This window comes from Argentina anserina, chromosome 3, assembly GCF_933775445.1.
Source record: "Argentina anserina chromosome 3, drPotAnse1.1, whole genome shotgun sequence".
Taxonomy (NCBI): Eukaryota; Viridiplantae; Streptophyta; class Magnoliopsida; order Rosales; family Rosaceae; genus Argentina; species Argentina anserina.
The window spans coordinates 12,426,246-12,453,129 of NC_065874.1; the positions used below are offsets into that span (position 1 = coordinate 12,426,246).

Here is a 26,884-nt window from a genome sequence, read left to right on the forward strand (position 1 = left end):
TATATATATCTAACTAATTAGCATTAGAATACTATAATGGTGTGTTTGGATGAGGGAAAGAAATAGAGAATTTAATTGAAATATGAGATTTTATAATTCCAAAAGACAATTCTATTCTTTGGCAACTACAAATTGGAATTTAGAATTTTGTGGAAAATAAAAAAAAGAAATTCGTTGTTCAAATTCCCTATTTGAATTTCTCACAAAATATGTGTCATTTGCAAATTCATTTCTAATGTTCAATTATCTTTCCAAAATAATATTTTTTAATATTTCACATCTTTAATTTGTTTCAAACTTTCTTAATCTATTACGCATTTCAAATCCCACTTAAATATATCCAAACAATAAAATTTATAATTGACAGATTTTAGATTAACGGATTTTAAGATGTCATCATTTATAAACTCCATGGAATTTAGAATTTCCTCATCCAAACACATCATAAAGAAACTAGAGCACATTATATCCAGCTAAAATGACATTCACAAGCTCCAAAAATGCATTACAACTCATCCTTTCTAGCTTGCATAGCTCGGTGAGCTCGTGTGAAGTTTAAAATAAGGGGAAAGGGAAGGGGCGGTGGCCGGCCGAGATGACGTCCTAGATTATGAACCAGACCAGATCGACATATGTGCTCAATGAGGAAATGCTTGACACAATGCACTTACATATATCTAGCAGAACCATATTATAACATACATATGTATATAGCTGTGTGTGGATCGGTATACGCAAATGAACAGGTCTAGATCGGTATTCGAGCCTCCTTAAATATGTAAAATGTAGAAAATTATATTATAGTTGTAATAATGCAAATTCTCGTTTTTACTTTGCCACGATATTATGCGGTTTAAATCTATGGGGCAATTTAATATAGACCCAATTTTAAAAGAGATTTTCTATTAAACCCATAGTTTTTTTCATTTCAATTTACATCCAAAAGTTGCTATGTAGAATTAACAATAAAATATTTATTCTCTCAATACTACAAAAGTTGTCACTGAAGTCTAATTTGTAACCTACCTAATTTAATAATAATTAACTTCATATATTCCATAAACTAAGCTTATTACATTTATATTTATTTTAATCACATATTTGTAATTCATAGCCTTAATGTCATTATTAATTGTGCCAAAGTTATGCAATCTTGATTTGGAAACCAAAGTTAAATGAGCTTTATACTTTTTTTTGTGTTTAAAAATCTTTCTATCATATAGGTATATTATTTAATTAGTCTTACTTCATATGTAAGTTATTTAATTCTACATATATTATTTAATTAGTCCTACTATATAGGTAAATTATTTAATTCTACTATATGGGTATATTATTTAATTAGTCATACTATTATAGGTAAGTTATTTAATTAGTCATACATATAGGTAAGTTATTATTGAAAATAAGTTGTTTCAACTTCGTAAAAGATTTTTGTTATCCATGTTCGTGGAATCTAGGATCTGTCTTGTACCATTCAAAACTTTTCCTCAACTATCACTCCGAGAAATGGAGAGAAGTACCAATATGCACAGGTGCCCTAACTATTTTTTTAAAGCATATCTCTCTGTTTTCATATTAAATTCTCTCAAATTTTCTTGTGTAATAATTATATTAAAAAGAATGTACATACTAAATAGAACAAGAACTAAAAACTTTTGTTACAAATGGAATAATTTTGTAAGGAGTATATATATACGTTCAAATCACCAATTTAAGATAAATTAATGGATGAAATTAATTGAAATAGAGTTAACAAGATTTAAGTTAAATCAAAATTTTAAATTCAAATGAATAGATGCTAAGTTTTAACTTTCTATGTGTCAAAAGAGCAAATTAGACTTGGTATAAATATAAATTATAAACATATAGTCTATATAGAAGGTTTAAAATATGAATTGAGTATGAATTAAAAAGTGTGAGTTTATCTTCAAAGATGTCTCATATTTTGGGATTTTTCTAATTTTTTCTAGATTTATTAAGGAGGGTTGTCTACAGGATGATCTCCTATCCCCGAAATCGTAGAGTGGCTGGAAAAGGAAATTAGGTTTAAATTTTATTTTTTTGGTTGACTAATAATTATTAGATCATAAATTAGTAGAGCCCCGCTACCGATACAGGTACCATTTAAGCATCCGGCCAGCTGAGAGTTTCATGCATACAGAAACCCAGACCATGTTCAGAGAACTATAGAATCTTAACAACCCAATCCCCAACCTCCTTTGCTCTAAAATAGGAAGAGCATCAAGTCAACAAAGTGATCAAATCATCATTGACTCAACATGGACGAGAAGTAATAAAACTATATAACTTATAATGATCATGTTTGTGTAACGACCCCTCGGACAGTTGGACAAGTCTTGTCGATCTATCCCTACAGCTTGCTAAAAGTGAGGTTTGGGACTTGTTAAATTCAAAGCTAAAAGGTTTTTGGTGTTTTATCATCAAGTTAGCTAGGGCCAAGCAAAATCAAAAAACCATGCATATAACATAATCTGCATATATGTATATATCCTACCCTCAGTTTACCAACTCCTAATAATCATGCATGATTTCTGATCGAAACAGTTTTATATACATATTCGTTCTGGGAAATTAGCTATATTATATACAGGTATTCACTATATCGGATGCTTGATCAGTGCATACATGTTTTCTTAAATTTGCAGCTATTTATCAATATGAAGAGGAAACACAAGAAACAAACGAACATAAATAGAGTACAACTGTTTGATGAAATAAATTAAACAATGAAGTAAAATTCTAAATTCACCGCTAATGATCTTTGTTGATGTTTCTAGCTTGCACTTAATCATTGGTGTTGTCGATCTCATTTTCATAACCATGTGAATATTGCGTGTAAAATGAAGTGCTTTCAGATTGAGAAAATAGCATCAAAACGTCATTAATTAGTTCGATCATGACAATTATTTCCTTCTGCGCAGCTAGGGTTGGTGTCTCGGTGATATGAGGTGACAAGTGAATTTTCATTTCCTAAGCATATGCATGGGCATGAGATCATGAATTTATTCCCTTGACATTCTTGTTGTCATTAAAATTCTTTGAAACGTAATACTGATATATAATAGCTAATCATGGATAACCAGCATCTTGTTCCTCACCTCCTAGCCGCCTCCTGCTTTACCACAGAAGCATACTATCTATATATGGCATCCAATGCACATAGCTAGCTTGATAAATAATTCTATATCAGATTAGTTTTCATCAAATGGAGCTTAATAAATCATATTAACAGCTTCACTTGGTCATGATCTGGACGTACATTATTATTCACTTTTGCAAACTCAAATAATCCAGGTCAAGCACAGTTAGTACTAGCTAGTAGCATAATGCCCCCATTACTTTTAATCCAAAATATTAATCAGATCAGGGTGTTAGGTACTATTGATCTCATTGACATTACTACATATATATGTTCCTGATATGAAAGGGAACCCTCCTGCTCATTACCTAATAAGCATAAAGCTTTGCTTAGCCTTAATAGGGTTTCTACCATCATTAGCAAATTGATTAATAATGACTTGATTAAATATCAATTAACCCACATTAGTGACAATTAGTATCAAATAGTTTATAAACACACCACGTGTCTTGATTCCTAACAGCCTGTGTGTGCGTGAAACAGGTTCTTCGATTTTATTATATATTTCATTGAGCAGAAGTACTGAGGAATCCAAAATTTATCAAATGCATCAGTTATAATTAAGCTAGCTTGTATATATCATGCTTTTGGGTTTAGTTTCCATAATATATATATTTTTCATAATATCATGCCATGAGGGGCTTCACTCATCAATAGTTATGTGGGGATGAGATACTAGCTAGTTGTATAGATCAACTGGTGTTTAGTTTAATTAATCACTCAATCATCCATTCATGTGATTGAAAGACAGAAGATCATAGCAAAGCTACAAAGGTCAACAGTTTAACCACTGTTTCAGAAGCATGAAGAGGCTATATCTAGCTAAATACATACATATATGAATATATGTCAGGCACTCTAACAGACGTATCTGCAAAGACTGCAGGGACAGACAATAAGTAATTTACAAGAATTGAAGTAGAAGATTCTGAGAAGCTAATTGTCTATGTTGACAGATCTATGAACAGTATGAACTAACCAGTAAGGTTTTTTTTTTCATAGTTAATTTGATTTTTTGTTTATCTCGACTGATGAGGTGCCTGAAAGGACAGATTACGGCAAAAGATTAAGCAACTTATATACTGCATGTCTGCATATGGCAGAGCCATTTGGACAAGCTAGGGAAAGTTTTGTCTTAAGTTCTTAACGTTCTACATGAATATCTAGCTCCATGTACTTGGTCTTTAATCTGAATTCGTAATTAGACTATAAGCACGTTTATAAGACTCAATTCCAACTTTCACCATGTAATTCTCTTGAAGGAAACTTGGATGCATCATACATGAAGCACTTCATATGTGCTGCATGTATTCTCCTTAATTAATTCAGTTCCATGTTTCCGTATTAGGCATATTTGAGTGATAACTACACACACTTCTTGACTATCTGTAAAACCCCAAGATCACAACCATTTCTGAGTGCTGGATCATAATTCATGTGTGTGAGCTGCAGCATTTACTCACGGGGGAAAATATACATAAAGGCTAGCTTTGTTGCAGATTAAATTTTGAATAAAGCAGACACCTTCAAGTCACTCAGTTTCTTCGATCAAAAATGTTTCTCAGATCTAAGATATATTGATCGGAAAACATATATCTGCCACCAAGAATATCATGCATCATCGATCATATGTATTTGTCTAAGCAAATTAAGAAAGTGCTGGTATTGAAGAAACACTAAGAGAGCATGTGGCAGCTGCAATCAGGCTATCTAAGGGGACATGACAATATAACATATTCGAGCATGTTTAAAGCTTAGCATGTGCACTCCGTACGATGCCCTAATTATATTCAGACATATCCAAAAAGAAGAAGCAGGCTAGCACGTCAAAAACATAAAATTTAGGCTAGCAGAAGGGTCCCAAAATTTCTGCTTAATGAAAAGAGAATGCCCCTCCCTTACCCTCTATGACACATGAAGAAATGTACACAAGTATCAAGAGCGATGCAGTATATGAGGTTATATTTATTCCACTCCTTCTCTTTGAACCCTATAAAATTAGCCGTCACGGCAACACCCTTATTTGTGTGTAATGTTTTGCTGAACTGGCTGCCGCGCAATGATCGAGGCTGTTCTTTCTCGGCCAGTTTCTCACCTGGACGGTGTTCTATCTGTTCAGCATAATATATATCCAATCGGATCACGAAATTATTAGTTACATGCTTACATAGTAACATAGTTAGTCAAGGTATGCTTGAAAATCATGAGCAGTGCTAGCACATGGAAGTAGTCGAGAGGAATGATGAGCTAGAACTTTAAGGTGAAAATCATGAGCAGTGCTAGCACATGCATGGTAGTTGAAACTTTACCACCTCACACACGATTGTCAGTCATATATTTTCTCTGCATCTTCGATCTTTTTCTTTCTGAACCAAAATCCCAGTAACAATTAATAGAACATTGTAATAACTTCTGGGTTTAAGCTTCGACCTATTTCGGCACATTCCAATTACTGAGTTTAAGGTGGTGTCAACATCATTATGATCAATACAGATCGATCTTTCTTCACATTCTGGCTTAAGTTTGGACTATAGCGAAGAGAGGACAAATCTTCTGCAGCTTTTGAGTGTGCCAGTATGATCCTGTGATCGACGAAAGCTTTCTTGAGAGGCTAATGCATCATACTGATCGAACTACTTCGTGCCACTTTCGTGAAACTAATTCATCTTAACTTCAGCCTGAAATAGGGCATTCATATCCAGACGTACTGGTACTTTATTCATGGCAGTCATATGAGTTGCAGACTTGCTGCAGGCGTTTTACGTACGTGAGAGAGATAAGAGATTCATAGATCTGCATATATGGTGATACAAATTTATGGCAGTGAATCATGAAGTACGTACTGATCGAATCCACGAGCTAGAAACCAAACAAGGGGCTGTACGTTTGGCTGACTAGATTTCACAAAACCTAGCTTGTAGTTCCAGTCGACTACTGCTGAACTGAAATAAACAATGGCAAATTGGCAATTAAGTTGGAGAAAAGCCCAGCCATGATACCCAAAATTAAGGCCATTAGTTTGAAATTTTAGTCTAGTTTAGTCATTGGGGCACTCTTGTTATGGACTACTAATGCCGGCCGGACTTCTTGTGACAAGGTAATTTGAGCTGTGAAAAAGAATTCAAAGTCCCGAACTCCCGATGCTTCAAAAGCAGACGCTCAAACTCATTTCGACCACATTCTTATCCAATCCCACTTCATTGCGAGAGGCTCCTGCTCCTGTGGATCTAAGAATTTTTCTTGATCTGATATATTGTTTTGATGGTTTCGTGGTAGAGTCGTGCCGAACTCCTATGAATCTGACCGTACATTAATTGACCACACATACATGGTTCCAAACTTCCAATGGATGTAGAGATTAGCGAAAAGCCATTCACATTAGTGTTCGTGGTTCTCGGTTACATTCGTATCCAGACAATTTATACAATACATCTGTATATGGCATTTGGTTGCTCTTTACTATTTGATCGTCATACACATGATTTCAGTTAGGATTTGTTGTCTGCATAGATATATCTTGACGTACTAAACTGTAATCGGACGAGTGATATATGTTGATTGAGTTGTAATTGGATGAGTAATTAAGTGATCACTACTGGAGGCTAGGTATTAATATATAATAACATTATGAGTAATGAAAATATTCTAAAGTCCAAAACGTACTACTCGTAATTGTCTAAATAGCGGTTATCGGCGTCGTATCAGTTTTATAAAATAATGATATATCAAATTTACTAATTTTTACTTAAATTTAATGTATTTATAAACATATATTTCAAAATATATCAAATAAATTTGAAAAATTAAAACTCACACTTCAAAATGTATCAAATAAACTTGAAAAAATAAAAACATTTAATTGTTTTAACGAACAAATTTGGCTATAACACCTATATGGCTATTGATCACTGGCTCACTGCAAGTGCCACTCATTCACATGAATCACATCTTAACATCAACTAACAAATTTTATCACAAAACAGCAAATTCAATTAGCACCACGGCACAACCTCAATAACTAATAATTACAAAACAAAAATTACAACGGATTTTCGAACATCAGGCAAAACCATAAACCTTACCGATGATCAAACAATAATTAACATAAAACTCTATCTCACAAAGCTGTATAGCAACAGAGTCCGATCACGATCGTTTCGCGTAGATTTCTATAAGATACAAATTTTAAAGGCCTAATCTTGTCTATCAATCAAAATCCAATGGAATTAAGCAAATTTACAAGAAATTGAGCATCATTAACATGTACTGATCAACACGGTCAATCCCAATTTCACAAATTTTAAATCTTTAGGCGATTACAACGATTTATAGACCCAAAGATAAACCCCCAATTGAATCCAAACCCTACCCCTAGTTACAACCGTATTCGCAATTTCAAAACGAAGATATCAAATTAAGAGGAGAAAAATTACACAAGCAAAGTAGGAAATTGAGCAGTCCAGCCATTTGCCAAACCCAGAAGAGAAGAAAGGATTCTTACCATGAGAACGAGGCCATGCTCTCTTCAGATGGGGAATGGGTCGACGCTAGGACCACTCAGTTGCTCTCTTCTTCTTCTTTCCATCTGAGATCTGAGATTCTGAATTGAAGGATCGATGTGAAGTAGTGAAGCTGCGATAGTGTGAAGAGAAGACTTCTCATCTCTTTAAATTTTTTCAAAACGGCAGCGTTTAAATAAAAAAAAACAAAAAATATCGGGTCAAACCGATATATCGTCGTGTTGATCCGATATTTTGAATTGACCGATATATTGAGGCGATATGACACTTATCATAATGGATTTTAAAATTAGCGATATATCGGCGATATATCCCGATATTTCGAACATTAACTACTCGTATACTTCGGTGAGATCAAGATTCATGGTCGCCTTCTGGAGCTACATAATTTCAACCCGACCCATTCACTAACATCAGGAGCGGAACAAAAGAATCCATATGAAGGTGTGGAGTGCTGCGCACTGGGCCTGCAGGCTGAAGATATCAAGGAGACCAGTGAATGCACTGAATGTAGCATAGATTCTCAAAGGACAAGTAATATACGTTCCCTCATGCTCCGAAAAAAAAAAAGAATCATTTCTACCTCTCATGGCATCTAAGAGCATCTGCCACCCGTACCCTATATTTGGTAAGGTATAGTTGTATTTTTAACTTACATGAATGGAATATACTAAAGATGCTTTGGAAGCTTTTACGATAGCTTCCCACAGTAAGTTATAAATATAGGATTAACAAAAAAAAAGGGTATAAATATAGGGTATATTTCAGAAAAAGTTATGATATTCCCTCCTTAGAAACCATTGTTAATTTTATGTCCTAAATTAATTTTGTCAGATTATGTTTAATATTATGCTCAAATGAAAGAGCTCGTTTTAATCTATGTAATGGTATAATTTTTGTTATCAACAAAGTTACAAGAAAATTGCAACTATAATTGAGAAAGGATTAAAATGAATGTTAGTTGAGTTTTAAAGGTAAAAAAGAGAAAATAATAAACAATATATAACTTATAGCTTACCATTTGGAATGCTATAGTTGGCTTATCACTGTAGCTATATGGTATAAAAAAATTTGGGGAATGTGAAATGCCTTACGGTGGGAGGTTATGGTATGCTATATATCGGGTTATAGCTTACGGTGGGAGATGATCTAAGAGCATCTCCCACCATAAGGTAAAACTAGTAAGGTATAAGTGATATATGACTTACCACTTTAGCATATTACTTAGCATCTTTTTTGTCTTTTGTTTTTAAGCTCCCACCATAAGGTATAAATGATAAGGTATACATATGGTTTTTGGATGACAACAGCTATTATTTGAATCCTGATTGAAAAAACGACTACTATTTTTTTTGTCAACATCTATGACGGCTAGTTAACGGACATTTTTGAAAATTCTATATAAACACATATTCATCACATCAAGAGGTGATGATGATCTTCAGGAGTACTGAATTCGGATTTTAGTGACTTCTTTTAATATTTATGCATTATTTAGTTATTTTACTTTTATGCATCAGTGTGTATGGTACTTTTTCCGAGCTCGGAGGTCATCACCGAGAAGGTTTTGAAGAGACCGTTAATTATTGTTTATAAATCATAAGTAATTATTATATATTAAAATAATTTAACTCGATCATATTCAATATTGGGCTCATATGAAAGAGCTCACTGTGAGGTTCGTAATGGTACAATAGTTATTTGTAAAAAATAAAAATAAGCATGGTATTTATGGAGAAAATTAATATGTAACTAAAATTAAAATGGATATAATTGGAATATTAGAAAAAGTATGAGGATAGATTAGGGAGAAAATGAAAAAATAATAAAAAATATAACTCATTTACTTTAGGGAATGGAATGCCATAGATAGCATTCCACTGTTCAAGTAAGACAAATTTTTTTTTTGGGGAAATGAGGAATACTTTATGGTAGGAGGTGGTGGTAAGGTATATTGATGGTTTTAGTTTATGATGGGAGATGGTCTAAGTGATGTAACTATACATTATTACAATGATACAACAATATATCTCCCCGTAATGCTGGATGAGGTTGGCAGTGGCACCAAGCGACCAACATATAAGTTGGCAAGGAAAATTGGTTCATTAACAGAGGCACTTCTAAATTTTCCCTGCGTACCTAATGCAGGGTCATTCCGTCATTCTTGAGAGTTGAGAGTTGGGATTTGAAATTCATACGTAATCAAATGCAATTACTTAGCGGTGGAAATCATGTAGCATAGTTGTAAGGACTTGTATAAAAATTTAGCTTCAAATTATTGCAGACGGACTATGAAGACATAGATCATACAAAATAGGAGACGTGCCAGACGGCAGTAACGATGCACGCGGAGAAGTTATGATTAGGATATCTCCAGTCATGTTGTGGTATAGGATCACAAACAATGGTTTTCTATTATTAATATTGTATATAAACAATCAGAGAAAAATTCACAGTAATGTGAAACAATACAAACTATAATACAGACTAACACAACCTACACAGATATGCAACTCAAAACATGCAAGGGGGAATCCAGACACAGTCAAATGCATTACAAAACAATGTTCGCGACAATCATCAATCGCATCTATGATGACGATGATCTCATCATTTAAATGTGCCAAGACCAACAGTGGCCTCTCCAGTTCCGTATGACTGAAAGCTTGCCCTGGCTCTCGAATAGTTAGTGTAGTAGAACGAGGACACAATTGTGTTCAGGAAAATGAAAGCTGCTCCTGCCCCAAACACTCCCTTTCTCAAGGTCTGGCAATCCGGAGGGTCTTCACCGAAAATCGTCCTGTATTTGGTGTGGTAGGCGTTACTCACCGAACCAGCCAGCAAGCACACCTCAGCAATGAAGAAAAAGATCCTGAAAAAGAACAAGAAATCCATATTATCATACACTGTTTCGCAGATTCAATATGTGAGCCTAAAACATTGTAGCAAAGGTTAAAACCAGAACTTAATCTTCAACTATTCACACGATTCTGCAAATATTATATATTGCATTTGGCAGACTTAATCTTAATTGATGATGAAACACCATACCAGCAGGTAATGAAAAGGACCACTGCCCAGGCTCTTGCTCCTCCAGGGCTCAATGGCTTTCCACAACAAAAGCATCGGCTTACCAACATTACAATGACCTGAGATAGCAAGAGGAACAAAAATGCACCAACACCGTAGCCAGTTGCAATGTCTGAGTCATAGACACAATAGTTGTAGTTCTTTTCATTATCTTGCACGATCTTCGCCTGTCATTGAAGAAATTTTCGGCTTATTACATAGTAAAATTTTCTTCTCTTTTTAGTGAAAGATGCAAACTATGTAAGAAGAACAAAACCAGTCAATGTTTAATTGTTTATGGTGAACTGGATCTACCATCTCAATACCACATAAAATCTGGAACTAGTACTAACTTTCAACCACAACAAATAACCATCCATAGAAGTAGATCTGCAACTTGCATTAGGATTATCAGCAAGAACACAACTTTCTTGCCTATCAGTTTTCTGGGAGAATCCCATCTTGTCTTTGGTTCAATTTGAGTCATTTGACCCAACAACCAGACTAAATATAATGAATTCATCCAATACTCACTAAAAATCATTTCGAATTCTCAAATTTCTAGCAATCTTAAACACAATTCAATGAGTTCCCTTATCCTGACATATCAATACAAGCACACAACTTCAACTAAAATCCAATAAAAGAACAACAATTTATACACATACCATTCCAGTAAAGATTCACAGCCCAAAAAGACAAGCTATAACAAAGGAAAGAGACTTGCTGTGAAGATATCAGAGAGACAAACTTACAGAGCTTCTCCTCTGCTCGGCTGCAACAGCGAGCCCAAAAGCTATGACATTACAGATGATGATAGTGATCAACAACAGCTTTGACGCCATGGTGAAGCAGACCCAGTTCCCAGATCTCTCTGTTATGTCTTGGGTCTCCAAACTCTACTCTTCCTGTGTTTTGTTTGGAGTTTGGACAATTAAATACTGGAAACGACTGTAAAAAAGTAATGAATAAGCAAAGTGGAGAAGCAAGAATAAAATAAAATGTGGCCAGAGCAGAAAACTACATCCCACCGCTTTACTTCACAAAGAAAATGGCTACCCCACCTGTAATGTTGAAATTCCCATTTCGCCCAGGAAGCCTTTTTTTTTTTGACAAGCGCAAGAAGCCATTTGAGATTGTTCTTATTGGCATTCATTTCACTAATGATAGTAGGGCACGAATTGCCTCTCGAGCAGGTCGGGAGGTTTAAGTCATCTAGTATGTGTCTGTTCTTTCTTTGTTTTAATCACATGCTCGGAGTAAAATAGATGTTACCGAAATCCATGCACTACTTCGATAGATTATTACGATTTTGAAATGTTTAAATTTTCAACGTCGAATTCTTAGCAGAGATCATGAAGCTTGTTATTTTTAATTAGTAACACTCCATGAAAAAAAAATATCCTTACCATTACCCACACGGTCACATGACTCACACGTCAACACCCACACATTACAATGTCCATTACATAAATATAGTAAATTTAAATATGTAATCTCTGCAATATATATATTTTTGTTCAGAAAATTAATCTCCATAGTACTAGCTATTCTAGACAACAAATGTTAAATAAATCAGAACTTTTATGTTGCTACAAAGAAAGATGGTCTTGAAATGTTAATTCATTCCTTTACAACGTTGAAAGAAACTTTACTCTGGATTTCAATTGAATTAAAAGTTTGGTTGATGAAAATTGCTATCACTAATTATTGTTTGAAAATGAATTTGCACACGCCATAATGAACAAGAAATCCATGTGTCTAATGTCATAATTTTTGGACATGATGTTCGAGCTCACAAATTACCTCTTTCGCTAGAGTGAAGGGCGGTTTCGTCATTAAGCCATTACAAACTCCCCATACCTCTCCAACTGTAGTGCAGGCAGTAGCGACCGAGTGTCGGTGGGGTATAAATTCTGGGGTCAGATCAAGGGAATGCTTCACAGGGATTAAAAGTGGGAGCCGCTCTTTTTCATCAACAAGTCACCGATCAGATCCAACGGTCGATCCGGCGGTTGTTCCGGTAGTCGTGAAGCAGACGAAAGTAAACTCCAAAACCTTCCCTTTCGTAGTTGGTTACCTTTCAACGTCAACTGTTTCACTGTCTTCTTCTTGTTCTTCTTCTTCTCCTAATCCTCTGCAGCTGCAGCACAGCCTGTACCACTCAATCATTGCAGTCCTCATTGTTTTGGGATCACGTGATTCGTCTGTCACTTTCGATTTCGTGGGCCCCGTCCTCATCCGACGGTTGTAATATAATGTCTTCACAGAGAGAATTGTAATGTCTTCAAACTTCAGGTCTTGGAGACTTGGATTGCCAAAGAGTGCTAGATTTGTTCAATTTGCATATTGATGAAGAATTTGAAGGCTCATTCTAACACAAACATGCTTGAAGTTATTCTAGAGAGGTAAGAGCTTGGTTTTCGACCCAAAAAAAGAGAGAAAGAGGTAAGAGCTTAGACAAAGCTCATGATTGAGGGCACTGCACACTTGACAACATTTGAGAAAGAGAATGAAAACTTGTATTTTGAATTATAACTCGAGCATTAAACAGCTGAAAGTATCTATTCATACTGGATCCCTCCATTTTATAAGCTATAAACTTAATCATACAAAGAAACAATCTTCCAGACATGATCTGAAGAAAGAAGCTCATTTTAAGCAGTGAGCTAAATTATTGAACGAACACGCCTTTTAAGTTGGTTAGAACTTCAAAACCAACTAAAAGCAAGCAAATCCATATCTGAAGAAAATTACTAGACACTTATCAGCAAATGATGCAAACCAGAATAGAGTACAGGCAGCACATATCAGCAATGACAGCTTATGAAGTAATAAGTTTTAACAAGCAGAAGATTCATACCTTCACCAATTCTAACTACAATTCCTATCAACCACCCAGTAGGACATAAGATTCATTACCAATAATAACAATTTCGTATTCAGGGCAATAATATTGAAAATATCAAACAGAAAACCCTATAACATTGACATAACACCTTATAAAACAATGCTGTGTTGAAACTATAGTTGGTTGGAATACAAATCAGCCGCATTAGCATTGAGGTAATATACCAAGAAGCACAGAAAAAAAGTCACAAGTAAACTTTGGCATAAGAATAATACTTAAGAGAACAGTTCTTCAGGTTCATAAGTATTATAGTACACTTAATGAAGCTATTTGAAATAATTTAGTTGAGTGACTTCTAAATTCGGTAAAGTCATATTCAAAAAGTATTTGCAAAAAAATAACACTATCCACAACATAAGATCATCATCACCAGTAAGTTTGTTATGTAGAAAATGGAGTTACAGTGGGGGATGTTAATCGCTAAGTACCAAACAGAAGCCTTTTGCTGCCTTATGAATAGAAATCAAAGAATTCTCAAGAGGAACTACCTCATAAATTTTTTGACACATTGCGAACCCTTTGCCTCTGAAAACACAACCTAATTGCGCACCACATATAGCGCACTTGCTCCCCATCCTCGGAGAAAAATCCAGCTGCTCATAGCTCTAGAAGAACCATGAGAAAAAATATCATTCAGCAAAAGGACGTGGTAAGTCGGTAATGGTGATACTAAATCAGGTACTTTCAACTAAACATTCCCAAACTAAACACTGGAACAAGAAACTAAATAGATAATTAAACTAGACACAAGCACACATCTTACAGTTGCAGAGGAAGTAGTGGTAATAGGTCTACAGAGAGCGTCTTCAGCACCAGGCAGGCAAGAGCCTAGGTTTAGATTTGTGCACAGGTGGGCTGACGTCCCAGAACCAGCAGCACTACTATACACATCATTATATTATAGCTTGTTGAAATTCTCATTTTTTGTTATCCTGGAAATCAGATGATATAGTAGTATCTGGTAAGCATGGGAAAAAGAGTTGTACAAACTCAAATATCTATCACATAGCAGAGGTGTCAATGAGTCAAAATTCTTTAAGAAGCATACAAGTATTCCATTGTGCATTACTAATGTCAGGAATGTCCTGTAGTTCAGCAAAACTTACACAGAGAGAATGAAAAGAGAGATGTGAGGAGTAAGCTTTATTCCTATGTAATCAATATGGAATAACTCATTCTTGATGTGAAAGATGAAAATTGAGTAAACATAATATCTGGCACAAGTTTAAGTTTGGCTAAAGCCGCTAAACCCATAATATCAGATCTACAATGCAGTATGTTTGTTGATCATATTCACCAAACCACAAGCAACTTACAGAACTTTTCAGAAATATGCATATAAATAGGGTAAATAGTAGTACTAACTTATAATTACTGATCTTATCAAGTCTTCTGTAAGCTCGGGTGAAGGAGCCTGCAAACTCTTGTTGATAACTTATTGATAATATATATTTTTTGGTCAATAAAAAAAAATCTATTGATAAGTTGATAATAGATGGAGAGAGCATTTATGTTGCCTAGTCCCTCAAATTTCTTAACAAATTGTCATATATTGATAAGTTGACTACTACTACTTGCTATATACTCTTACAGTCTTACCAAATAATTTATTTTCTAGTCAGAAATTACCAAAGGAAACTGAGGTATCAAAATGATCAATACAATCATGATATAAAAAGAGTAAAACTATGCATGTTTAATGTACAGTTTAGTACCTTTTCACCTCCTCTCCTTTTGGAATATCCTTGAGTGAAACAATCATGGACTGTAGGCTGTTGCAACAAACTTTGACTCAGCCAGAAGGCCCAGAACAATACTAGTTTTTCTAAACTCTTTGTTTCTGGGTTATAACAAACCACAACATCAGCTCCACAGAACATCAGAATTTCACACCATTACTCTTTGACTCTTGAAATCATAAATTTTGATTATAAATAGGGTCTTAAATTTTATTTAATTAGTAATAAATATTTTTTAATTAATAATTTTTTATTTTTCATCTAGGGCCTTGTTTCGCACAGGGCCGGCCCTGGGAGGGTGTTGGGAGAGAACCTGGAGAGAATGTCCATGATCAAAGCAGGTGGGAGATTCATAGTGTTTTGCTTTCTTTCTTATAAGGGGAGACAGAACTGGGTTTTACACAGGGACGCCTGCAAGTCTGGAACTAACTTGAAGAGTCGAAGAGGTTTTGAGTTTGGGTTTTTTGTTTTTGATCGAAGAGGGTTCAACTCGAACAGCTTGGATATTTATAGCTTTTATTGAAAGTTTGTTTTACTTAATTTTCTTTTTCTTTTTCTACAAAGGGGGATATCTGATATATATATATATACAATCCCTATTCAGAGTGAAGTTTTACTCTGAAATTACAGAGTGAATGTCCAATTTTGGCACACGTTTCAGTCAAATTTTTTCACCATAAGCGATTCAAGATTTAAGTATGTTATTCAAGATCATCTCTACAAAGTTTCATCTAATTTGACAATGGTTCGAGCTTTCAAAATTGAGATTTACACGAACGGTTCACGTTGAACAGTTTTAATTTATTCATTGATTTAATCTAATTTCAATACCTTAACGATGTTCAAATTAGATGAAATTTTGTAGAGATGATCTTAAATAACATACCTAAATATTGAATCGCTTATGGTGAAAAAATTTGACCGAAAAGTGTGCCAAAATTGGAACTTCACTCTGTAATTTTAGAGTGAAGCTTCACTATGAAATTAAAGAGTGAAAATTCAATTTTAGCACACTTTTCGGTCAAATTTTTTCACAATAAGCAATTCAATATTTAGGTATGTTATTCAAGATCATCTCTACAAAATTTCATCCAATTAAGACATCGTTAAAATATTGAAATTAGATTAAATCAATGAATGAATTAAAACTATTCAACATGAACCGTTTGTGTAAATCTCAATTTGAAAACCTCAAACCATTGTCAAATATATGAAACTTTGTAGAGATGATCTTGAATAGCATACCTAAATATTGAATCACTTATGGTGAAAAAAATTGACCAAAAAATGTGCCAAAATTGAAAATTCACTTTGTAATTTCAGAGTGAAGCTTCACTCTCGATAGAAACTATATATATATATATAGGTCAAAATGAAGCAGCTCCAATCCTCTGCTTGGTATTTTAAGACACTTGCTTAGTCTTCTATGAGCATATAGTAAAATAAATAGCTGACTATAAACCCACGGTAAACAGACCGCGAAGATTCCCGAAGGGGAAAGGAAAAACCAACCTTACAGGTTGTTAACATTTTCTAACATCCCAAACAATTTATACTCACCATTAACATTAAATACAAAAATGCCTGCTTTGAGCTTTCTTACACATACAAACAAATTTGAAGAGAAAAATTTACAAAGATACAAATCAGTGTCATGAATGCAGATTCACAAGCAAAATCAAAAGAACAGATGGTTTTTGAGTGAACTTTTTTTGGATATACAAAAAGTACATAACTTACTGTGAGAACTGAGAATCTCATGTGGCAGCAACAACTTACGCGTTATTGTGCAAAGAAAGCTATCTCGGTTATTTTACTTGACAGCCATAAGGCATGCATCAGCTTCATTCTCAAGCAATTCGAGAAGCAGGGTCCATCCCTGGGACTTGAGCTATCCAGAAACCAATGCCATAGTATTTGGACATAAACTGCACTCAAAATCTGCTAGCAAAGAAAATTAACTAAGCTCCACGATATCAATTGACGGGGTTGTTCTTGCTCTTTCGTCCAAACAGCAGAAGTTTCCTAAACCCTTTGGCAGCTTTGGGGGAGACTTCATCACCATTCCATTTCTTCCTCGAGTGGTGTTGTTCTGAGGCTGTTTCGTTATATGGTGGGGTAGAGATTTCTATTTCAGATATTTCAGTAGAGACTGGAAAACCTTTTGTATCACCATTTTCATCAATATTCACCGCTGAAACAATCAAAGGTTTGGTAGGAGATTCCAGAGTTTGAGGTTCTGCACTGTCTTCAATGTAGTTACTTTTGTCTTCACTGAGAACTGGAGATCCCCGAGGTAATTTGTCAGCATCAGCTGTTAACTGATCAGGCTGCGCAGATTCTTCAATAGGTGCTGGTGAATCCGAATCGAGTGGATGCTCATTGCAGCTTCCTTCCTCTCTTCGCAACATCAAGTTTCCCTCATTCTTTTCAATTAAGGCATTAGAAGGTTGAGTTGCAGGTGCAGCATTACATGTCAATTCAACTGGGAGTGCTGCTGTGTCTTCACCACACACTTTTTCCTGGACATCAGAGTTGGACGAAAGTAACTGATTTGAATTCTTCAGGCCGTCTTTTGCTTCTGATGGTTTGGTTTTGTTTGGGCTCGGTTTCTTGTTCACAGCACCAGGCGCCTTCTGTGATGAGGCAGCTGCAGCTACACCATTTGCTTTGATTGTTTGCTTTTTGGGTTGGCCAGAATTTGGCAGAGCTTTTGGCAACTTCTCAGTTACTCTGGCAGTTGCAAGCCGTTCGATTGTGGAACTCCGCATGATAGGCTTCTCTGCTTTCTTGGTCTCAGTGGTTGGGGACTGAACTGTAAGCTTATCATTCTTTGTCCTGGGCCCCGTGGTTTTGGCATTTTTAGTATCTGTTGGGAGCTTCTTGGATGTTGCAGTACTAGAACCACGAGCCGCACTCCTCTCGGCAATTCTCTTCTGGCGCTCAATTGCTAACTCTTCCATTCTCTTTCTTTGTTCTTCATCCTGATACATGTTGGAAAACAAAAGTCAACAAAACCAGAAAATAAAGAGGGAAATTGCAGGGAAAACTGTCTACTCTATATTTGCAAGAAATCCCTTGTGACAGATGTTGGTCATGTACCTTCTCATATTTGCTTTTGTGGGCTGTGCTTTTGCTAACAGACGAGGGGTTCTTACTTTTGGATAAGTAATCATATCTGCTCTTCCCCAAAGATCCATTTGCAAGTTTAGACCTTGCTTCTTTGGTTGGATCTTTTCTTCCAGGATTTCCACTGGTTTTAGCATTCTTGCCTTTACTATTAGAAGGCTGCTCATCACCAATCGAATCAGTCGACTCAACGCCAAGAATCTTTTCACTGGCTTCAAGTGATGAAGCCTTAACTTCATAGTCCATCTCCGGATTCCATGGTGCCACATCCTGCTCCACAGCTGAACCACGATCAAGCACCATGTATAGGTCATCTGGTTCATGCATGCTAAAGGCTGCAGGCTTATCATTTGAAAACTCTGGCTTGCTATATTCATTTTGGGTGGCTCCAGTGTATTCTGGTACAAAACTTATGTCGGTCCTGAACTGAGAATCAGATTGATGATCAACTACTGATCGGTCTTGAACCATGAAAGAGTCATCTACTAGCACTTCTCTCTTTTTCTCAGCATGAACACTGTCCATAGCCAACACTGATGAAGCATAAACACCATCAAGCGGTTTCAGATCATTGCTGGCAATCTGACTATCTGTTTGGTTACTGATGAACCAATCCCCTTCATTTGGACATTTGGTTTTGTATTGTTCATTAGCACAATCGGAGAGAGTATCATGGGAATTGATCCTTGAGTCTTCATTTCTCTGTGAAAATAATAAATCCTCATAGGTGCCATCTCTTTTGGTAATGCGACCAACATCATCGCCACCTTGAAAGTATGGTATGTGAATTTTACTTTCATTTCCTGTATCCCTCTCTGTCACCACCAGATACTCACTTGAAGTTGCTCTTTGCTTCATTACTTTCTCTTGTTCCTGGTTAAATTCAGATGACCGCCCTTCACCAGAGGTTTTATTTGAAAGATATTCATTCTCAATCTGCAGATCATGTGATTCTGTAGCAAAAGAACTTGGACCCTCATCCCTCATGAGAAGATTCTGGAAAGCACTCCAGTTGTCATTTTGCTTTTCTCCCTCTGGTGTATTTGCATCTTCACTTTTATATTCATTTCCATTAGATTTATATATACTGCCATGCAACTTGCTTCCACCTTGTTTTTTGTGACGACTTGAGCTTGATTTATGTATCCTCTCCAATGAACCAACAGCTTCCTCTACCTGCTGTTTAATGGAATTCCCATCAATATATCCGTCCTCGTTGGATGAATTTTCCTCAGACTCACTTTCTCCATCCCTCTTAGAGGTTATATAATTAATATTGCGGATAACAACCTTTCTTGAGGACTTGTGCCCCTGCTTTTTCCTATACTGCTGCTCTATTCCAGAGTGCCTTTTAGCATTCTGCAAATGATCATCACTTTCACTTTCATAACTTGAACCAGTGTTTCCATCGGATCCATCTTGTTCTGAAGTTTCAAGTGCTCTTTCTTGAGAATGCTTCTTTTTACTTCTATGAGATTTATGCTTCCGACGATCATCAGATTCCTGATCAAACATAAAGCCATTGTCTTCCATGTTGGGAGGCCATTTCATATTCCCTGGATAATATGGGGGGACCTGCATACCTGGGAACATGTACCCTTGATACGGGTGCATTTGTTGAAATGCAGGACCTTGGAAATTTTGCATGTACTGCGGAAGATGGTTTGGCCATGGATTTGGCACTTGAGCTTTTCCATCTGGATTGAAATTTTTAAACCCATGTCACACACAAGTAATAGAATATATTGAACAAAATCAGTTCAGTAGAGTAGACCACATCAAAGTATCAAACTTTAGATAGAACCTGCAGAGATCATGGAGGTATAACTATACCTTGGTTTGCATCCAGACTTCCAAGACTCGCAGTTGAATCAGACACTGACGTGTCTAGACCATTCTTCCCAATAGATAGAATACTTTGGTTAAGATTCTGACTGGGCTCATTATCTTCTCCAGCAAGAAAGATTCCTGATGTCGCCAAGTATGGCAATTGCGGATGAGAGAGTGCCTGCATTGCTGATATTTCTTCCATCCAAAACCTATCCTCGTTCTTTTGCTTGTATAAATTTATGAAATTTATGCATGCTTCCCTATAAGAAACACAATTTCCGTATATACATTAGCAAAGATTCTGACAGAACATTTACCGGGAAGAAAAGAGGATAACTTAATTTGAAAAGCACAATACACCTTATTAAATTTAATTGCAAAAAAAATAAAGGCATATAGTTCCCATTATCCACTATAGATGCCGCTCTGAAAAAGAGAAATCTTGACATTTTTACATATGAAGTGTCCCGCCACCCTTTTTTTTTTTTGAATTTGTAGAAGTTCACAGTTAAAAAGCTAGAAACAGGTGCAAGTTAAGTCGAGCCTTCTTACCTTAACCGTGAAGCTCCAAAAGTATCAGCAAAAGATAAAAGATCATCAATATAGTCCAATTCAAATCCAGCAACTAAAGCACGGGCATAAGCCATTGCTTGCTCTTTGCAGAGTACAACCTTCCGAGTTTCCAGAACACGTTGAAGACGAATCCTATTCATTGCCCACAGATGAATATCAAGGCATGAAGATGTGCTATGTAGTAACTTGTAACCAAGTATGAGAAAAATTAACAAATTTTAGAAAAATTACTTGGAATTCTCTTCTGGCACAGCATCAATGGTCTCATTGGATTCACTGTTTGGCTAAATGCACCAGCACAACATAAAGAGAAAACAGGTTCAGTATAATTGTCCAGAGCTTCAGAAAGGAAGTTTGTTTTATTTAGATAAAACTGCCAAGGGGTACATACCTTAATGGCTATTGATTTAATCCCATCAGCTGTGGACACATTATAAGAAACTAATATTAGAAGTTTAAAACATACATATATCAACTCTAACAGTAAACTACTACAGTAAAAATGCCATTATATTAAACTTTCGCACCAAATCTGGGGAATTTCAGATATATACCCTACTTTATTGAGTGGCTGTTTAGCATTTTGAATATACAACCTCAGAGTCATAGTGGGGAATATTTTTGCAATAAATTTGAGTTACTATAACAAGCATTCCGATGAGAATCCAAATTTGTTATGTTAAATGGTATACTATTCAAAGAATGAATTTAAAAGATAAGAAGAGATCAAATCATAGTCAAGTATCTGCAAAGTACCTTCTGCCTCTGTGAGTTCACTTGATTGAAGTGAATTCTCAATCTGCAAAATCTCTTTCTCAATAGTGACAAATCTCTCAAGAACTTCTGGTGAGCTAACAAATCTCACAAACCTGTTCCATTTACATCGATAAAATGACATCAACACTTGCAATATACCAACAGGCATTTACTTCACACTTCATAACAAGACAAAATCCACAATATGCAACTAGCTAAAGGCCATGAATTCAAGTCTAAGTGTCTTCCCAAATTTATAAAGTTTCAAGTTCTGTTGCATATGATTCTCTCAACAATGCTAAAGCTTATTTTGACTTTAATAAAAGACGAGACCTTGTTTTGTTAATGACAAATACTTATAGGCTTCTTGCAATCATAAATTCATTGATCCAAACCCAGATCCAAATTTGGTCAAACAGTTAGAACATTTAACCCCATGATGCTCAATGATGACTCATTCAATTAAGCGTGGATCAACAATGTGTGACTAACCTGAACCTGAGAAGTACACATAAAGAAAGACGAGCATTACATACCTTTGGAGAGTGGCTTTGGTGAACCAAGAGGCACCAGAGCCGGGAGGACGAAGAGTAATGGAGTAGCCTCCTTTAGAAATCTGATCCTTTGCACATTTCAAATGTGTAAGAAAAGGTTCCAGAAACCCTGAAGCCAATTTCTCATTTCCACCACCAGCAGCAAACATTACAAGTTCACATCTTATTCATGACACAAAAACTCAATGTTAGAAACAGCCCACAAAACATTGAAATGCATGAAAAACATGAAAAAAGTGTGGCAGCAAGAATCTCAAGTTGACATCTTTAACAGTACACAAAAGTGACAAAACTTGGTTTTAGCAAGAACCCAGAATATGTTAAAACTCCATAAAACGAATTGAACCAATGAAAGAATGTGTCTAATTGGGTGTTGGTGAGCAAAGTACCTTGTTCTGGTTGGAGTGAGTTGGAAGAGAACATGATCAAGGCGAGTCCTGGAGTCCATTGTGCTTGAGACTTTGAGAGGGGGAGAGTTATAGGTTCATAATGTGAGGTTGGAGATGGGAATGGAGTTCAGGCTGCAGTGCAGCACATGAAACTGGAGAGAAAAAGAGAAGAAGAGAGGAGAGAGAGATGTGTCTGAGAAGTGCCAGCAGAATGTGATGAAGCCGAGCACATGGGATGGGATAGTTTTGAGGGTCGGAGAAGCACACTATTAGATTAGATTGTTTCTGGGTGCGGGTCCCACGTGAAAATGCCGACACAAACCTCTATCTAACGTTTCTCGATCGCTCGCCATCCATCCCGCTGTCTCACATTGTTTTCATGGGAGAAGATTGATTCGTTTGATCTCTCTCTCTCAACTCCCACGCCAATCTCAATTTCCAATAGACTTTTTTCTTTCTTTTAAAATCCAAGTCTCAAAATTCATTATTATTTTTGGTAAGTGTGAGGTTGCCACTGCGACTACTCACAAAAGGCCGGATTATAAACGGGTCATTCCAACAATTGATTACATCTCCAACTGACATTGTTGGCCTTCTCGCTTGATTTGGTTTTATGATATTTCGTCCATTTAAAAAAAAAAAGAAAAAAGACAATCGATTACGTTTGATCATGATTTTTTTTCCATATTTTAGCCAAGCTTCACCTTATTAGGGGTTTGAGGGTTTCCATTTTCTCTCCGAGGCACTACTTATTCAGATTGTACACTTGTCGTACCTTTAAGTATGTCACTTTGATTGCTCATGAAAGATTAGTTATAGGTTTGTATAGCTTCAAGTCATTCCAACAATCGACTACATTCGATTATAATTTTCTTTAAATTCTGTTGTAATGAATGTAATGGCCCCTATTCGAATGTCATTCTAGTTTTTTTTCTTTTCAATTTTCATTTACTATTACCATATATAATTTAGTTAATATAATGGCAAATATAGTATATATTTTTTCGTAATAATATGGTGTTGTTAATTTATATCACATGATTCTACTAGCTAGTAGACTATTAGTTCATATCACCTGTATTCGGGAAGTATGTAAAGCATCGGCACCGCCTCGATCAATCAGAACTACCTTAAAGTTTTAATTTGTATCAAATGCACATAATATATATAGTTAATAACCAGTTTAATGATGCCTTTAATCGAAAGCAGGAGCTCATTATAGGGAAAGTTCCATCACTTCCATGATATCAGTAGGTGTACGTTTAACTTGTCTGGCAACTGAGAACAGAAGCAAAGCAAAGTCCCAATCTATTTCTACTGGTTAAAAGAGAAAGGAAATATTCATCTTAATTTTATGTGACATTATATCATCTGGTTTGTGAATAAACAATCTACCTTACATTAGCTGGATACATTATGACTCTTGGTCTACGATGATGGTGACCATACATCCATCTAAACTAAAGCTAGCTAGAGACATCACTGGGTCCATTACTCAATTTTCTGTACTGTTTCGTGTGCTATTATTAATCATTGATATGAAATCCTAACCACCACCACCACCACTATTAGCAGAACTTCCAATTCGATCTGCGCCAAATTGGCCAAATTATCCCCTATGTTTCTTCTGATCCTTGAGGCTTGTCTCAGCCCCAGTTAGACATTGTTGTATTGTAGGCAGAATTGCTTTTGAAACTGTTGTGAGCATAATTACTTTTGAAGCTGTTGTGAGCAGAATTGTTTTTGAAGCTACTACGAGAAGAATCAGTTGAGGTGTTTAGTAAATTATTTTAAAAATTGTTGTGTGACTAAAACTAATTTTAAATGTTTGGTTAAAGTGGTATAATTACTTAAATAGACATATGTGTTGTTAAATTATTTAAATTATAATGTATCATTTTTAATAGCTTAAAATTATATAATAAACCTAAGTTTTTTTTATTTGTAATTTTTGCTACCTCTTGAACTTGATCACCACCAATTGTGCCTACAATCCTACAAATTAACAGAGGAAAGCTTAGAGAACAAATTGTGTACACAAAAATGTCGATCATATTCTAAAGAGCTAGTATTCAATCTCTTCTCTAATGGAAGTTGTATATACTTGTGTACTTTTGCACAAATGAGTACTCATATTCTTCTTACAGAAAGATATTATTCATCACTAATTATACATGGGCTGCCTATACATATTCCTAGAATCTATTCAGTATAATGCCACAAACAATTGGACGATTTGTAGATGGTACAAAGTGAGGCTGTGGAGTTGATGTACAAGGTGAGGCTGTGGACTTGAAACTCTCTGTCATAATAGTAAGTAGGTTTCCGTTAGTAGATGAAACTCTTCACTTCTTCATTTGTCAGGCCATCAACCTTCATAAGTTATCTAATTTGTTTCGGAGTCGCAACTACAAAAAAAAAATCCTGAAAAACTTCAAATCAGACACAACTCTTGGTGAGGGGAGTACATAGAGTATAATAATCACCAGAATGGAGAGCAATATTATCATTACGCTAACAAATGAATGAATATAGGCATGCAACAAGTTACATGTGCGGCTGTGCCAAAAGACCTATATGGATGCCTACCAAAATACATTGCTCCAAATACAATAAGCTCAAGTTCAATCATGGAATATTTAAGTGGCTATAGAGAATAATACAACAACTCAAATGGCAAGGTGTCATCTTTTGCATATTCAACCATTCTGTAACTTGCACATACTTCATAAGAATCTAATCCATAAATACTATAAATAAGAAAAGAAAAAGGAAACTCCTCCAATTAAGTATCTATAATGTAGACTCTTTCAATCATAAAAATGAGACATTTTATACAGTAAGCCTTGTAATCTCATTGATATGCTTGACTTGGAATGATCCAAGTGAAGAAACCAGACCACACTCCCCAAAGTTGATAAGAATGCTATCTTTGATGGCTTTGATAACATGATCTTTCTTTGCAAGTTCTTTTTATTCAGATCCAAGATTCCAAGATAACCTCTAATGTCATACACATATTCCCTTAAATCCCACAATGATTCTCGGTGAAGGTAGCCAACCATATATCCTTCGATTTTCTTCTGTTTAGGGCTGGGCACGGGCCCGGTCCGGGCAATTTTTTTCAGGGCCCGGGCCCGGGCCGGTTGTAGTGTGACGGGCCGGGTTTTTTTTCTAAAAAAACCAGGGCCCGGGTAAAACCCAGCCCGGGTCAATTAATTGCAGGGCCCGGGTAAAACCCGGACCGGTAATATCCGGGCTGAGCCTGCCCGGTTTTCCGGGCTGAGCCCGCCCGGTTTTCCGGGCCTAACTCTGTTTTTGGCTAGTTGGCTGCGAATCGGCAGTGCGAGGCGACGACAATGGGAATTATGGGATTGGAATTAGTTAAGTTTAAGGTTATTTGGTTATGTTCCAGTGTCATTGTATCTATTCTATAAGTTTAGGATCACTTACGAAAACCAATTACATAATAACACCTAATGTCCCGGGTTTTCGGGTTTTTTTTGTTTAAAGATTTGAAGGCCCGGGACCGGCCCGGACATAACAAAGCCAGGCCCGTTTATCACATGACAACATATGAGCCCGGCAAAAAACCCGGCCCGCCCGGACGGGCTCGGCGGTCCGGTCCGGGTTTTTTTTCTTTTTCGGGCTTTTTGCCCAGCCCTACTTCTGTTTTCCCTTATTAGTTGCTCAAGTCTTTCGTACTATCTAACTAAAATCTAAAATCTAGCAAACCCAACAAATTCAGAATTTTGCTAAAAATTATTTAAAAGGAAAAAGAAGAAACAAATTCAGAATTTTGCTAACCCAACAACTTAAAAACAATAATAATCAAGAAAAACAACAAACTCTTAAACCCAGATACAATAATAATCATAATCAAGAATAAAAACATTAATAATCAAGAACAATATTATGACTATGTAAATTCAAGTTGGGGTTTACCTTTTTCAATTCTGAGATGCTATCAAGATTACGAGGGAGAAATCAGATAATATTGTTCTTGAGTTTTTGGAGATGAGGGATTTGACCGCAAAGTTCCTCTCTGAAACCAATTGGGGACTTGGGGTAATGAAACAGTCTGGTTAGAGAAATAGGGTTGTGGTGGCGATTTAATTGTAATTTAAGTAAAACAGCATGGGCAAAACATAGTTTAAAATAAAATTCATTAAATGAGCTCCGTGTTTTTTCGGAAGCACTTCTCAAAGCTGGGTGGGTGCTGCTTCTTTTAAACCAGCTACATGAGGCATT

The 26,884-nt window shown here is 35.8% G+C and overlaps 2 protein-coding genes and 1 long non-coding RNA gene across 3 annotated transcripts; all 3 read right to left on the bottom strand.

Annotated features, from left to right (window-relative positions):
* Positions 1–10,073: 10,073 nt before the first annotated feature.
* Positions 10,074–11,699, bottom strand: LOC126788109 (uncharacterized). Its single transcript, XM_050514072.1, has 3 exons — positions 11,508–11,699; positions 10,735–10,940; positions 10,074–10,555 (listed from the first exon to the last, which is right to left on the bottom strand). The coding sequence occupies exons 1-3, from the start codon at positions 11,595–11,597 to the stop codon at positions 10,294–10,296; spliced, it is 558 nt and encodes a 185-aa protein (XP_050370029.1). The 5' UTR covers positions 11,598–11,699; the 3' UTR covers positions 10,074–10,293.
* A 5,248-nt stretch (positions 11,700–16,947) lies between these two features.
* LOC126789490 (COP1-interacting protein 7) lies at positions 16,948–22,824 on the bottom strand. The gene is made up of 9 exons (XM_050515654.1): positions 22,634–22,824; positions 22,227–22,406; positions 21,691–21,803; positions 21,326–21,354; positions 21,166–21,218; positions 20,914–21,066; positions 20,365–20,621; positions 18,505–20,228; positions 16,948–18,386 (listed from the first exon to the last, which is right to left on the bottom strand). Exons 1-9 carry the CDS (start codon positions 22,690–22,692, stop codon positions 17,379–17,381), a joined length of 3,576 nt encoding a protein of 1,191 aa, XP_050371611.1. The 5' UTR covers positions 22,693–22,824; the 3' UTR covers positions 16,948–17,378.
* A 1,855-nt stretch (positions 22,825–24,679) lies between these two features.
* Positions 24,680–26,801, bottom strand: LOC126788484 (uncharacterized). Its single transcript, XR_007671376.1, has 2 exons — positions 26,579–26,801; positions 24,680–25,006 (listed from the first exon to the last, which is right to left on the bottom strand). It is a non-coding gene; the product is annotated as an uncharacterized LOC126788484 (long non-coding RNA).
* Positions 26,802–26,884: the final 83 nt, after the last annotated feature.

Excerpts from the sequence above, each read along its gene's own strand:
- LOC126789490 (XM_050515654.1), bottom strand. The coding sequence starts at position 22,692 with ATGGACTCCAGGACTCGCCTTGATCATGTTCTCTTCCAACTCACTCCA. Across the intron at positions 21,355-21,690 it reads TGAACTCACAGAGGCAGAAG|CTGATGGGATTAAATCAATA; the intron begins GTACTTTGCAGA and ends ATGTGTCCACAG. Across the intron at positions 20,622-20,913 it reads TTTGGAGCTTCACGGTTAAG|GGAAGCATGCATAAATTTCA; the intron begins GTAAGAAGGCTC and ends TGTTTCTTATAG.
- LOC126788109 (XM_050514072.1), bottom strand. The coding sequence starts at position 11,597 with ATGGCGTCAAAGCTGTTGTTGATCACTATCATCATCTGTAATGTCATA. Across the intron at positions 10,941-11,507 it reads CCGAGCAGAGGAGAAGCTCT|GCGAAGATCGTGCAAGATAA; the intron begins GTAAGTTTGTCT and ends CTTCAATGACAG. Across the intron at positions 10,556-10,734 it reads GTCCTTTTCATTACCTGCTG|GATCTTTTTCTTCATTGCTG; the intron begins GTATGGTGTTTC and ends GTTCTTTTTCAG.